Source organism: Toxorhynchites rutilus, chromosome 1 (genome assembly GCF_029784135.1).
Source record: "Toxorhynchites rutilus septentrionalis strain SRP chromosome 1, ASM2978413v1, whole genome shotgun sequence".
Lineage (NCBI taxonomy): Eukaryota > Metazoa > Arthropoda > Insecta > Diptera > Culicidae > Toxorhynchites > Toxorhynchites rutilus.
Window position 1 is genome coordinate 165,868,007 of NC_073744.1, and position 14,497 is coordinate 165,882,503.

A 14,497-nucleotide genomic window follows, 5' to 3' on the forward strand; every position below is an offset into this window, starting at 1 on the left:
CCTTTCTAATCAATGTTTTGTACAGCAACAACTTCGTGCAACGGCGCACTCAATTCGATCTCACCGTTTTACGAACGCAAATGCAAACATGATTTCTAGATTGAATGTGTCACTGAATCTCGTTGTTGGTGTTGTTGTCAATGTTTTATCATTTATCCCAAATATAAGAGTATTATCGCCTAGCCTCTTCGATTTCTGCCAGCAGCCACCACTGCAACTGCAACGGAGTCTTCATCCTGTCCATCTACTACCAGAATGTTAGAGGACTACGCACTAAAACGAACGATCTCACATGTTAGCTTTATCGAGTTGTGACTATGACGTGGTCGTGCTCACCGAAACATGGCTTCGCCCGGATATATGCGACGTCGAGCTGACGTCAGATTACTCAGTGTTTCGTTGCGATCGTAATGAGTCCACTAGCGATCTTCAGAGGGGCGGTGGAGTGCTTATCGCAGTTAGAGCCAGTATTTGCTGCAGTTCAGTCTCCTTGGTGAATTGTGAGCAAATAGAGCAAGTTGCTATATGCTTAGTGCTTCCACATCGATCCATATACGTCGTCGGTATCTACTTACGACCTAACTCTGATCCAAGATAATATTCCACTCACGCTTCGGCCGTTCAGAGCATTTGTGGTCGATTATCTGAAAATGATATCGTTCGTAGTAACTGGGCGACTATAACCTCCCTTCTTTGCGTCGGCATTTTGACGAAGATATCAATGGACTTTTGCCGGTAAACGCATCTAGTGAACATGAAGTTACAATTGCGGAATCCATTCTTGCTTGTGGTTTAGTACAAGTGAACTCTCTCACAAATTGCAATGGTATGCTCCTTGATTTGGCGTTCGTTGATTCACCGGACGATCTCTAAAGTTTCGCACCTCCACTTCCTCTCCTGAATATCGACGTTCATCACGTACCATTCGTCTCGCGAGTAGATACCCATTGCTGCATTCACGACCAGGTAGATTTGCATCCCGCAGCTTTCGATTTTGACTTTCGGAGGTGTGATTTCCCATCTCTGAATGTTGAACTCTCGTCAGTAAACTGGCAGAATTATTTCCAAGGTGACTCTGTCGATGAGAACGTACTGCTGTTCTACGATAAATTACTCGAAATCTTGCACGCTAATGTTCCCCGTCGTCGCATTGCTATCAGCTCTACCTACAGGAAGCCTTGGTGGAACGCCGAGCTGCGTAACCTGCGAAACAGACTCCGCAAAGCCCGCAAACATTTCTTCGAATCTAAAACAGATTCAAATAGAGATCTTCTACGGCAAGCTGAAGTCAGCTATAAGGAACGTCTTGTCTCTGCCCACTACGATTAAGTGATCAGGTCACAGTCATCACTGAAGAAAAATCCTTCGACATTTTGGAAATTTGTAAAACTACAACGAACCAATAATCGTGTGCCAACAACGTAAGCTATAACTCATCTACGGCTACCTCTGACGAAGAAGCTGCAAATCTATTTTCAAACTACTTTCAAAGTGTGTTCAGCTCTACCTCGCTTCAAATTCATCAAAGTAGTTTCCAAGATGTGCCTTTCTATAATGTTCATCTGCCCCTCATCGATTTTTCTAGGGCAGAAGGGCGGAATGTATTAGAAGATCTTGACGTGTCAAAAGGAGCAGGAGTCGATGGTTTACCACCACTTTTATTCAAAAACTGTGTTACATCTCTAGTGGAGCCTTTGACACTACTGTTCAATCGATCCGTGCAAGAGAAAACGTATCCGGCTATGTGGAAAACTGCTTCTATGATCCCCATTCATAAAGCTGGAAGCTTGCAACGAGTCGAGAACTACCGCGGCATCTCGATACTCTGTTGCTTAGGAAAAGTTCTAGAATCCCTTATTCATAAAGTTTTACTGGCTGCAGCAACACCGTCGATTTCTGAATACCAGCATGGATTTGTTCCTCGTCGCTCAACAACATCCAACTTGATGTGCTACACAAGTAGCTTATTCCAGGAAATGGAACGTCGGAATCAAGTCGATTCTATTTATGTCGACTTCTCGAAGGCCTTTGACACTGTGCCGCATGCCTTCGCAGTGGAGAAGCTGAATCACATGGGCTTTCCAAACTGGATCACGGACTGGTTACTATCTTATCCGGAAGGCGTTCGTACAACTCAACTCTGCACGATCGGAATTATTTGAAATAGCGTCCGGTGTTCCATAGGGAAGCGTACTCTTATCTTTGTTCTCTTTATAAATGATCTATGCCCCCGATTGTCATCCGGGAAGCTATTATATGCAGACGACCTTAAAATATTTAGGGTAATCAAGTCAACACTGGATTGTACTGCGCTACAAACGGATATCAACATATCGCCACCATAACAGTCAAAGCGTTTTCTGTTTTCGGATTCATCCGCCGAAATGCATCGCAGTTTACCGACATCTATGCCCTGAAAGCGCTTTTCTGTACGTTAGTGCGCAGTACTCTGGAATATGCCTCGCCGATCTGGTTACCCTATCACGTTGCTCAAGTGATCAGCATTGAACGTGTACAGAGACAATTCGTGCGCTTCGCCCTCCGTAACCTTCCCTGGAACGATTATGCGGCTCGCTGCCAACTTATAGACCTTCAGTTACTATCAGCACGAAGAACCCAGACACAGCGGCTGTTCATATTCGTCCTTTTGAAAAACAGCATCGATTGTCCGGACCTCCTTGAAAAAGTTTCGTTTTACGTTCCTCAACGTCAACTTAGATAATTGCTTTTAATTATCGTTTATAGACATAGAACAAGTTATGGGTTCAACAGCCCATTCAGCAGCTGCCTAAAGGCGTTCAACAATGTTAGTAGCAGTTTCGACTTTAATATGGCTAAAAATGATTTTAAAAACCGAATTATGAACGTAGTTTAAGTTTAAGATCTGTGCGACTAGGTCGAAGACTAATAATAATAATAATAATAATAATATCTTCGACCGCCTCAAGCTTGTCGCAATCCACGATGGCTAGGGTTACCATCTGTCCTGATTTAGCAGGACATGTCCTGATTTTGAAATGCTTTTCGGGCGTCCTGATTTATTTTTCATATTCTAGCATTTGTCTTGATTTTTATAAGAAAATCAATTTTGTTGGTGAATCATAATCAGGGCCTTACTATTTCGCTTCAATTGACACATAATCACTCGCTAATCAGCCTATCGCCTTTCAATTTGCTGCAAACTCATGCAGGCTAAAAATAATGTTATTCTCTCTTCACGCTCAAAAAAAGTATATCACTCCACCTCTAAACAGTCTTGCTTCATTTCATTTGATTCATTCTTCACACTGAAGTGAAGTTATCAAATCGTCAAATGACAATGAAAGTGTCTTATATCTCAATAAAAATTTTGTTTGAGTGAATGCTGCATCGCGAAAATTGTCCAATTTCCGGCGCTCATTGCTCAGTCATTTGCTGATGGATATTCGACATATTTGCATCAATCGATTAAGGCATTCCCCAATAACTTGATATAATGAAGAAAATAATATATTTTATGAAACTAACCATCGAACAGTTAAAAAATGTCAAGCATTATCTACACGAAAGTCCCGCGTTCTTATTGGTCAATTGGCACAAGGAATCTGTGCTCTCCCAGTTACGCATTCAATACGAATACGGGATTGTGCGATGAGATATGCGTTTGGTTTGATTTTCTGCTGCGGCAAATCTCACATTTTGATTGGATCAATTTGCTCTACCCCAGTTCTCATCTCATTCCCATTCGGAGTCTTTTATCGTGCATCCAACCCAACGACCTATCATCATTCTTCTGCCATCATCGCTCGATTGCACCACTGGTGGAGTGAACCAAGAATACTCAACAATCAAACTAAACTAAATCAGGGCCATCAAATTATTATCCAAGAGTTAAAAAATGGAATTTTTCAAATATATTCAGAATCAATTTGCAGTAATAGATTTACGTAATCCTACGTTATATGGTGTCGTTTCTCGGCCACAACCCTTCTGTAACTTTTTATTGGTGACTAAAATTTTAAAATGTCTAAACGGGAGTATCATTTTACCAACGAATTGCGCCGAAAGTACCTTTGTCTCACAGAAAGACCTAATGATGATGAGACCAAGTACTGCTCATGTGATTTCTTAGTGTTGGTGGCCAATAGCATTTTATTGAAACAGAAGTTTTGAATCCTCAATGACCCATTACAGGTAAATCTAATTTGGAAAAGCATATCCAAGCACCGAAACATTGCAAAAATATTCAATTGGAATCCTCTTCTAAATCCAAGTTGAATTATGTGGTGTAAAAATCAGATCTGAACTGCAGAAGGAACTCTTGTGTTTCATACACCATAGAGCTTCAAATCCATGGATTGTCTCCGGCACCATTGCGCATGATGTTTTATGACTCGGAAACCATCCAAAAATCTCCTGTTATCGTATTATCGTATTATTTTCACCGCATGGATCGTCCGAGAAATACGTTAAACTACGTTAAACTACGGATTTCAGAGGAAAACGATCTGACGTAGTGGTAACATCCATACCTTTCACACTAAAGCTCACAGGATCAATTCTCACTCCCATAATTCTTCCAGAAATGGAAACAAAGTTGAAAGACACTATAATACAGAAAAAAAAAGATTTAGGTATTTTGGTCTCTGGAAGTATAAATCACATACAACGTGTTTCATTTGTTTATATCTCAAAACAATGATAACAATTTGGTCATAAACGCAGGGGCTAGACATCAATTGAATATAGGCTACCCAAAATCAAAATCAATATGTCGTCATTTGTTTATCAACGTATCATTTACGAGGATTGAAATCGAAAAATACGCTGCTTCATTCTAACTGCATGAGCGATTTTCATATTTCGGTTTCACATGGAGGTGTTCACATTTAACATGGAGTTTAAAGTTAGCCACTATTCGACTATATAACCGAACCAAGTTGTAAACAATAGTAATTGATAGAACCAAAATGTCAGTGAACCGCAGCAATATTGGGTACACTGGCAATATGAGGGATTTGACGTTTTAGTCGTACCCCTGCATAAACGTAGCTGTGACAGGCAGCGATGCCAACTTTCCTGATTTTTCAGGATTTTCCAGACTTTTTAACTCGTATCCTGATATCCTGACAACCACTCAATTTTGCCTGATTCTTCCGAAATGATCCTGATTTATCCTGATTTTTGAGTTTTTTACATTGTCACAATAAAAATTATCCGTAATAAATATACCGGAATTCCTGTCAAAGTTTCCCTGGATGGAAATGAGAACTGTCAGATTAGCCTACATAAAAAATCTCTCCGGTCCTCACTTGTAGAATGATTGGTTTTTCATACGTTTATTATTTATTCCGAAGCGATTCACGTTATCGAAGGTACAGTGTCCTCAAATCCTCTCCTCTTCCTTCTATTCCTTCATTCAATGATATTTGGCACTTCGTGGGGAACTTCAAAGATGATACCAGCAGTCCGGAAGTCCAGTTGTTTACAGAGAATGACCCAAACTCTGAACCTGCTCATGCAATCGACCGAACACTTCTTCTTGGATGACAACAAACGTTCCCAGTAGAATTTTTTCCTTTTCATCGTAGGTATTACTTGCATCATTATTATAAGCAGTACTTAGCTGAGATTTCTATGCTGAATAACACGCCTTGAATGTATTCTGGAGTGGCGAAGTTCTAAAACACGCGTGACCTCAGTGCATGTCGGAGGGAATATGTTTGACGAAAAATCCCCCGGCCAGAACGGGAATCGAACGGGAAATCTTTATGAACAGCTCTTCAGCTCAGTTATCAGTGTCGACGTCTGGTGGCGACTTTCATTTTGGGTCCCAAACTCGATAGTGTAATCTTCAACAGATTAGAAGACACGAAGCCAGTTTTAAAATGTTAAAATTTAAATGAATTTTTTCACATCGTGTTATTAAGGTGAAGGTGGAAGCTAGCCATTGTAGTAGTATAGGTAAACCCTCGTGTAAAAATGGGGTAATAGTGTTTGTGAGAGAAGAGCAAAGCACACGTAAATAGATCAATTCACTTATCAGACTGTGTGGCGCTTCATTGACACGAGTCTTTGAATACATTTGAAAAAAAAAACAAATAACAATTCAATACTAAAGTAATATGTATGAACGATATGTTCCGATGAACAATTGCAAATATAATTATATATAGAAGGTGCATTTGCATATGATTCTGATTATACGCGAGCGTAACATGAGCAAATTTATAACACATGCGAATTGAGGCTCTTTTGGTATTAACAAGTTCTTCCGCATAGTAACTCGATGTTGATAATTCCTTAATATTTTCCTTCGTTGATCGTATTGTTTTCACATATTCACGTTGGAAAGCCTTAACCCTTCTTTTCGTTGGCCGAGGCATTTAGATTGAATTTAATACTTTTCCGTTTACTGTTTTTGAAAGCATAGGCAGCCGTGGCAGTGTTCCGAGCTCTGCAATACAATTTTCTTACCCAATGTTAAAGTTGCTAAAACTTACATTATAGACCCATTAAACGTAAAAATAATAATTGTATTGATATCAACACAATTTTATTCTATTGATTTTCATGACATGAGACGCTATGACTCCGGAATAACATTTTATTGAGTGGTTTTTATAGCTGTTTCGATGATGATGTTTGGCATCAGTGTCGAAAAAATAACGATGCTTCCACCAATACAAACAAAACCATTGCAGAAGATTGAAAAACGAAAATTTAACTTTCAGAGCACTTGCTCGAGTTTTCCGACGTTCTTCACTATACGGTGCGAAAGCAGATGAAAATTTAATATCTTGTGAGTAATCGATTAAAGTTTGGTTGATATTACTTGATAGGAAGTGTGCAAAAACGATCATTTTCTTCACACTGTTTCTAAATTATTGATTTTCTGGCGAGGGGTGAGGGAGGGAGATGAAAGAAATGAGCGCCATTGTAGCAGCCATTTGTGGCTAGCTTCCACCTTCACCTTAAATTACTTAAAACACGTATTCCTCACTCTTATTTAACAATTTGTCTATACATTTCCGACATTTTTACTGAGACTTTTCATTATAATATAAAATTGTCTCCAAACAAAGTGTTTTTCATTGAAATAGATTACTAATTTAATACACAGATATTAATTTTCATTCATAATTTTAATTTTAAAAACGTGTTCATTCTGCCTGAAAGTCAATTATTATTTTTGGCGCCCCCTAAACTGGCAAACAAAGCTCAATGCCATCAACGCGAATATAACAGTTGAAAAGACAAGGAACAAATGAAACTGAGCTGATGTCATAACACGGAGAGCGAGAGGCGGTCATTTCATTTGATTCTTACAGCTCACACACTCTCTGCAATTCTACAGCTCTTCTCTCTCCTGCATCATTATCAAAGTGAGCTGAAGAGCTATTTGTTTTTTTTGCGAGCTGTTCCGTGTCAACTCACTTCAAAGAGTCGATTTTTCGGAACAGCTCATGAGCGGATGTGAGGCTTTTGAAATTGTCTCTTAGAGTCAACTGAGTTATAAGATGCAGATTATCACACCTACGACGCTAATGCATGTGAAGGATGATGGTGTCCCTATTTGTGGAAGCCCACCAATAACGCCGTGCAGCTCTAAACCTGTCTCTTTTTCACTTCAGCAATCAACGAACCGAGGCGAGCCCGCCATCCCCACCGCAAGCAACCAAGCGGTCCCTACATTAAATGAAAAGTTTCAGACTTTTAAGGCTTGAAGGTTGAGATGAACTGTCAGCTGCTTCCATGCTTCGAGCTGAATATCATCGAGGCCGTTGGGGTGGAAGTTTCAACCCCAGTTGGTCCAATTACTACGGGACACGGGACAGCTCGGCAGCATCGATTTGAAACGACAAACTGACTCCCCCAACAGATTCCAGGCTTCGCGACGCAACTACTGACGCGTCAATTGGTCACAGTTTCAGCAGTGCGTGGAATCCGAAATCGACTACAACATCGAACACCAATCAACTGAAGACGTCGACCACTGTTGCCTTCAGACCATCGACGAGGCGATCGACACCTTCCGGCTTCAATAGTGGCGAGTAACCCCCTGAACCTACATAGGCTAGCTAAAAATCTAATTAGCCTCCTTTACCTGAAGACCAATTGCAATCGTACCACGAAAATCATGAATCCCAGAATGGTGGATCTCATGAAAAAACATTTTTCAGATGTTCCCATCTCGGCCCATTACTGAGGAGCCAAATGCGCTTAGTCAACACTCCGTGGATTTTCGCATTCTTGGTCGCTCCATGGTGAGTCCCCATGAGCCTATCGTCGAGGATAAAAATCGATCGAACTCCCCGAGGGATAAAAAATAACGGCTTATGAGGTAATAGCTACGATCCATAACACAATAAACATGAAGGTCGCCGAGTTCGTCGAAACGCTTAACCTCGAGTTGAAAAACACGAGCGTTGGCTTCTTCGCGCACTTGGTCTCGATTTTCAACAAGTTCTTGGAGTTTGACAACTTCCCGTCTCGCAAGCCTGGTAAAGACCCTACCAGCGCCGAAATATTTCGCCCTATCAGTCTATTGTCGTCCATCTCGAAGCTGTTTGAAAAACTGATGCTTAGCAGTTTACTAGAGTTTGCAAATCAGAATAAGATCTTCCTCCGTGATGAATTCGGGTTCAGGAAAGGTTACTCCACTATCCACCTGCTTGCGCGAGGCACGAGCATTGCCAAGCGAATCGAGTCCGTGTCCAAAACATCTGCGATCGAAAATGTCTGGCACAATTGTCTTGTGTTCCAGTTACATCGTTCCAACTTTCCGATCATCCTCGTCGAGATCATCGGGAATTATCTCTTGGACAAGACTTTCCAGACTTTTATTAGCAACATGCACTCAGACACGTTCAACGTCATCGCGGGAATTCCGCAGGGCAACCTTCCAGGTTCTATTCTGTTTCACATCTCTACACCGTCATCATCACCATCAAAGGTCGAGTGAGACGTCCGCAAACCAGGAAATTCCAGAGATACCTGAAAGTTCTGTCTGACTACTTAAAAGCATGGTTCTATTCTGTTTTACATCTCTACACCGTCACCATCACCATCAAAGGTCGAGTGAGACGTCCGCAAACCAGGAAATTCCAGAGATACCTGAAAGTTCTGTCTGACTACTTAAAAACATGGATGATTGGCATTAACGCGGCGAGAACACAAACTATACTATTTCCGCACTCAAAGTCACCACGCCAGTTCCGCCTGATGACGTGAAGGTTCACCTCAGCAGCACTTCCATTAATTGGTCGAGTGATGTCGTCTACCTTGGGCTCACTTGGGACATGAATTTAAACTTCGCTTCGCATGTAAGCAAACATCCACGAAGTGTTCCGAGCTAAAAAAGTCGCTTGTCAAGCGAAAGTTCACTCTGTCGCAGTTCCATAGCCGTAGTCTTATTTAGACTTGTAGTTAGGTAGGTTATCGATTTTTTACCAACTAAAAAGTAATTCGTTCCTCTCCGGAAATTTCAATCTCGTTCTATACTCGAAGCAACGAACATCGCTTGTTTTCAGATTCAGTCGCTTCAAGACATGACTTGTATGCTTTGCAACCGTACTGCACCAGTGTATGGCTCTGTGTGCGTGCTATGTTGGGCGATTGATTGTCTGGAGCAACTTATGCAGCTGCGATAAGGAGGGAATTATTTTCGCTAGGGTATGGATGATCTCCGATCTCCGCCAATGCAAATTTTCAGTTTTTCTATCCTATGGCGTCATCATTATGATGCTTTCGTGACGTTTGATATAGGTGTTTGTCGCTGCATCAGCGTATGGTTCTGTGTGCAAGCTATGTTGGACGCTTGTTTGGTAGGGCAACTTATGCAGCAGCGATAATAAAATAAAAAAGGAAGGGAAATAACAAGGGAAGAACAAATGACCTTCGGGTTAAACTCCTTAAAAAATCAACAATAGTACAGAATAGAAGGAGAAGGGAAAATTTGCGCTAGGGTATAAAAAGTTGAATTTTAAGGCCCTTTTCAACACTCAAAGTATTAAACATCGCTTGTTTTGCGAATCACTAGTATCTAACTAGTAATTAGTATCTCGGGATTGATTAGAGATACAAAAAATGTGTTTATATCAAAATGCAAATTATATATTGTTCTTTTCAGAAAAAAATATTGAATAAAAAATATTCCGTTACAGTTATTCTTGTTTTTCTACCGGATACCCTCCTTCAAAGTTTGGACTCTCAGTTGAACAACCTCAGCGGCAATTTTATTCCACGATCTCTCAATGTCTGCAGTATCCCCGTTTTCCGCTACACGATTGTCCGATATTTTTTACGATTGGATGGAATCGGGGGGCGATTGGGAGGATTGAGGTCTTTTTCTATGCAATCGACCCCATTGTCACGGTACCACTGAAGCACCTCTCAACTGATTAATTGATCAATGTCTCGGCAGGAAAAGGTTATACCGAAAGGGCCAATGAATCAAATTGAAGCAGAACAACCAGGCTCATTATTAGGTTCGGTAATAGAACGCATAAACAAATTGGAATCTGGAAACTGGAAAACTATGAGCTTGTTGATCTGCTCAGCACTTCAAATCTCTAGTGTTGTTTTTTTTCAGTTCCATCGTTCTAATACCTTCCATTCAGAACTTTCTTTTTAGGTTCCCAACAGAAATCAAAATCACGACCAAAGGTCATCGGAATTAATTTTCGAACTAAAGTACAATATTTTCACAGAAAGAGTTAAACTATATTATAATAAATAAAAAAAATATCAGTGAAAAGCCTAAATAGCGTAATAAGCCTAGGAAAAAATAAAAATAATAATCATGATCAGGATGGGGCGAGATGGGAAGAGTTGCGCTCCGGTCTTGGTGTCCGCGCACGGCACACGGCATCTCCGTCTGATCCTCCTAATCCAGAGTGTAATGTTTTTCTTTCGTTCTTCCTTTCTCCGTTGCTGCGTTTGGGGGGTTTTGATATTGTTTTGGCTAATGCGCGCGCTCTTGGTTTTATAACTCCAGCAAATTGTGTGCGCGCGCTAAGCTTGCTTTTTACTGAGTAGTCACTTCTTTCCGGCACTAAAGCGTGCAATGATTGTGTAAATAGTTCACGCATTTTGTTTCACCAAAGCGAGACGCTACATTTTCGCTTTTTAGTTCGTATATGTTCTCTATATTTGTATCCTTAACACAAAAAAAATGAAAATGATCCTGACATGTTCCATTTGCTTGTCTCTCTCTCTACATATAATGTTCTGTGTATCAGCGCATAACAAAAAGGAATTCCTAATCTATTCAGCGTATATCGGCGTTTTTGCGTGTGTGTGAAAATGTTGTTCGTTTGTTTGTATGAACGTGTTTTAATCCTCTCATGTGTGTGTGGTGTGGTGAGGAAGTGGTATCTGAATTCGGCTGCTTCGTTTGTTTGTTTGATTTTCCCGAAAGGCTTCAACGAAACACTTCTCCGCTTGGGTTTTCGAGAGAAAACTTCGTTCCCTGCTTATGTACAAAACACTGTGCTCATTGTTTGGATTTATGTTTGAAAATAGTGTGTTAATAATTTTTCGATTTTTGAAAACGAAACTGAATAATGGAGAATAAAACCTAGGGAGTGGTTAAATTCGATTCCGAGAAGCGCGCTGTTGCTCTGCTCTGTTGCTGCTGATTTCATATTGCCGGGTAGATAGAAAAGATAGGAAAACTTGGAAAACATCTTATTAAAAATACTGCATTCTAGTTCAATTCTAGCTTGTTATTTTAGTATTTGTATGTTCTCTCTCTCTTTTTGGTTTTGCTCTTACCCCATGTCCAATGGGTAATCGGCGAGCAAATATTTTTTGTTTGTTTGCCTTCAATCAATCAATATCTAATATTTGTTTGCTTGCTGTCTGTGGGTGATTAATTCACGTTTTCTCACCTCCATCACATCTACACAACGTTTTTGTTTGTTTTTTCCTCTAGATTTTGCACAACTACTCAAATATTTGCTTCTGCTCCTGCTTCCGCTTATTTGCTCTCTTCCTCTGTAATTGGCTTCGATTACACGCACAAATATTCGTAATTGGTAGTCGAGTCGAGTAAGTTTCTCTATTCTGTGTAAGTTGTTTTTCCTCATTATATGTGTGGGTTTATGTAATTATTATTATTAGTTGTAGTAGTAGTAGGTGTGTGTGTGTGTATCTCTATTGTTCACGCTCCCACCAGCAGCAGACTAACCACTGCTAGTTGATTCTATGAGGAGCCATTGACAAGCGCTTCCTTGCCGGTCGCGCCACCCACCGAATGGTGGGAATGGTGATCAGCATTAGCATTACTGTTGAGGGCGCCGCCTGCAGCTGCCTGATTCTGGTTCTGTTGCTGATTCTGCTTATGCTTACCACCACCGGCGCCACCGCCACGGCCACCACCACGGTTCCTGGGAGCATTTTGGTCCCGTTGAACCTTAGGCGGAGGCATCTGTTGCTGCTGCTGTTGCTGTTGTTGTGGCGGCTGCGATGATGCACTAATAGAGCTGCTGTTCGTACTGTTATGCTGGTGATTCTGTTGTTTAGCAGTTGCGTTAACGATCGTGTTGCCACCGTTGTCATGAAGATCCAAACCTCCCTGCTGAGGTGTGCTGTTGCTGCTGATAGCGTTACCTGACTTTCCGCTCATCGATTGGACGTTTCCATTGGCTAGAAATAACGGTTCAACATCAACCTTGTCGATAAGAACTTTTCATATTAAACAATCCCACTTACATTTGTTCGAGTGGGCTGGATTCTTCGATCTTCGGCGACTTCGGTTATGGATTCCTTCATTCGACGAATGGCTATCTATAAAGAAATTGACGTTTTGGACAACTATCCACACACACAACCTGGGGCAAAACTTACCCCTGTCAACACTATTCAGTTCACGATTGTTTTCCTGTTGGCCGTCCTCCGTGCTGGTCGCCCAGCAAGAGTCCTCATAGATAACCTGTTGCTGTGGCTGCTGGGATTGCTGCGATTGCTGCGACTGCAGTTGCGGTGGTTGCTGCTGTGGTGGAGACTGAGCCACGCCGCCACCAGGCATCGATGACGAAGCTGGACCCGGTTGCTGATGCTGGTGGCTTTGGGATTTGTTTCTTTCGGATCGTTTGCCGGCACCTCCGCCGCCGCCACCACCACGACCGCCATCCCCACTGCTAGTGCCCCGTTTTTCGCTATATCCCCTCCGATTACCCCGGTTCTCGGAGTAGTTGTTACGCTGATCGCGATCACCCCGATCACCACCACCACCGGCCCCGCGGATTGTGTACTCATCGTCACCGGTATTGTCACGACGACCTACAGAGAAAAGTAGAAACTGAATCAGTGAAACATTTAGGGTAGATAAGGGCAATATGATCAAGCGGGCGAAATGGGCCACCCTTCGTTTGGGCTTGTTATTGAACCAATACCACTCCATTTCTAACAATTGTGTTAGAAATACTCTTCTAAAGTATCTTCATGAAAACCGTACTCATATTCAATTGTTTTATGAAGATACTAGCTGACACGGCAAACTTCGTCCCGCCCAAAATTCATTTTTCATTATCACATCCACGTTTTCTTACTAAGCGAACGTACATGGGTCCAATCGCGGAACTGTTCATTGATTGATCTTCTAATCTACCCTTTAATTTTTTTTACTATGAAATTTCGATTCTTTTAGCAGATCTCGGCATTATAATATTAGATTATTTTCAGACACAAGTCTCGTTCAAGATTTTTCAACCACTTGCGAATAACATATTTCTCCGTTACATGGAACAAATGCTTGATACATGATAGAATAAAGACAGCCCTAAATAGGACAATTCCTTTCTCGAGTTTCGCTTTTATCAACTCTTTCGGCGATCCATTTTTATTTCTATAGATAGAAGACGATATAGGAGTGCGTTTATCACATTCAAATCCATTTCCTCTTTTCGAACGAAGATCAACTAACAACTCTATGTAATTTTTGCTTCATGTGTATGGTAGTCGACCGAAGGGCCGCTGGATGGCCACCACTGATTTAAGCAAAACTTGGTTCATTAAAAATTTTGTAATTTTTTTCATCGCCATCCGAAATTGGTACGTCTATATTTAACGTTACAAATCTAGATCTTATCCAGGAGCCTTGGGTTCACAAAGGAAGAATACTAGGTATTCAAAAAGGTTCATGTAAGTTGTTCTTCGGTGCAAGCATGACTCCCCAAGAGCTGCTGTCTTAGTAAATGCAAACATTAAATGCTTTCCTATTAGAGTTCATTCAAAGGGACATCGTCGCAATCAGAGTGGAAGTACCAACCGCCAAAGAAAGATCCGACATCGTAATTGCGTCGGCTTACTTTCCTGGCGACGTTCCCGAGATTCCCCCACGAGAGGTAGCGGCGTTTGTTAACTACTGTAGGGAAACCAACAAGGACTTCATCATCGGATGTGATGCCAACGCTCATAACACAATGTGGACAAGTACGGACATTAACTACCGAGGTAAGTGTCTTTTAGAATTTCTCTCGTCAAACAACATAGATAACGGGTGTTAAATAAA

The 14,497-nt window shown here is 41.2% G+C and overlaps 1 protein-coding gene across 5 annotated transcripts in view; it reads right to left on the bottom strand.

Annotated features, from left to right (window-relative positions):
- Positions 1 to 10,657: 10,657 nt before the first annotated feature.
- LOC129761199 (fragile X messenger ribonucleoprotein 1 homolog) overlaps positions 10,658 to 14,497 on the bottom strand; it is a 32,757-nt gene continuing 28,917 nt past the window's right edge. For all 5 annotated transcript variants that reach the window (XM_055758926.1, XM_055758935.1, XM_055758920.1 and 2 more), the window contains 3 exons: positions 12,832 to 13,266; positions 12,697 to 12,771; positions 10,658 to 12,630 (listed from right to left, as the gene is read on the bottom strand). In XM_055758926.1, coding sequence (XP_055614901.1) covers positions 12,188 to 12,630; positions 12,697 to 12,771; positions 12,832 to 13,266 — 953 coding nt within the window. In that variant the 3' untranslated portion in view covers positions 10,658 to 12,187. The remainder of the gene's footprint in view (positions 12,631 to 12,696; positions 12,772 to 12,831; positions 13,267 to 14,497) is intronic.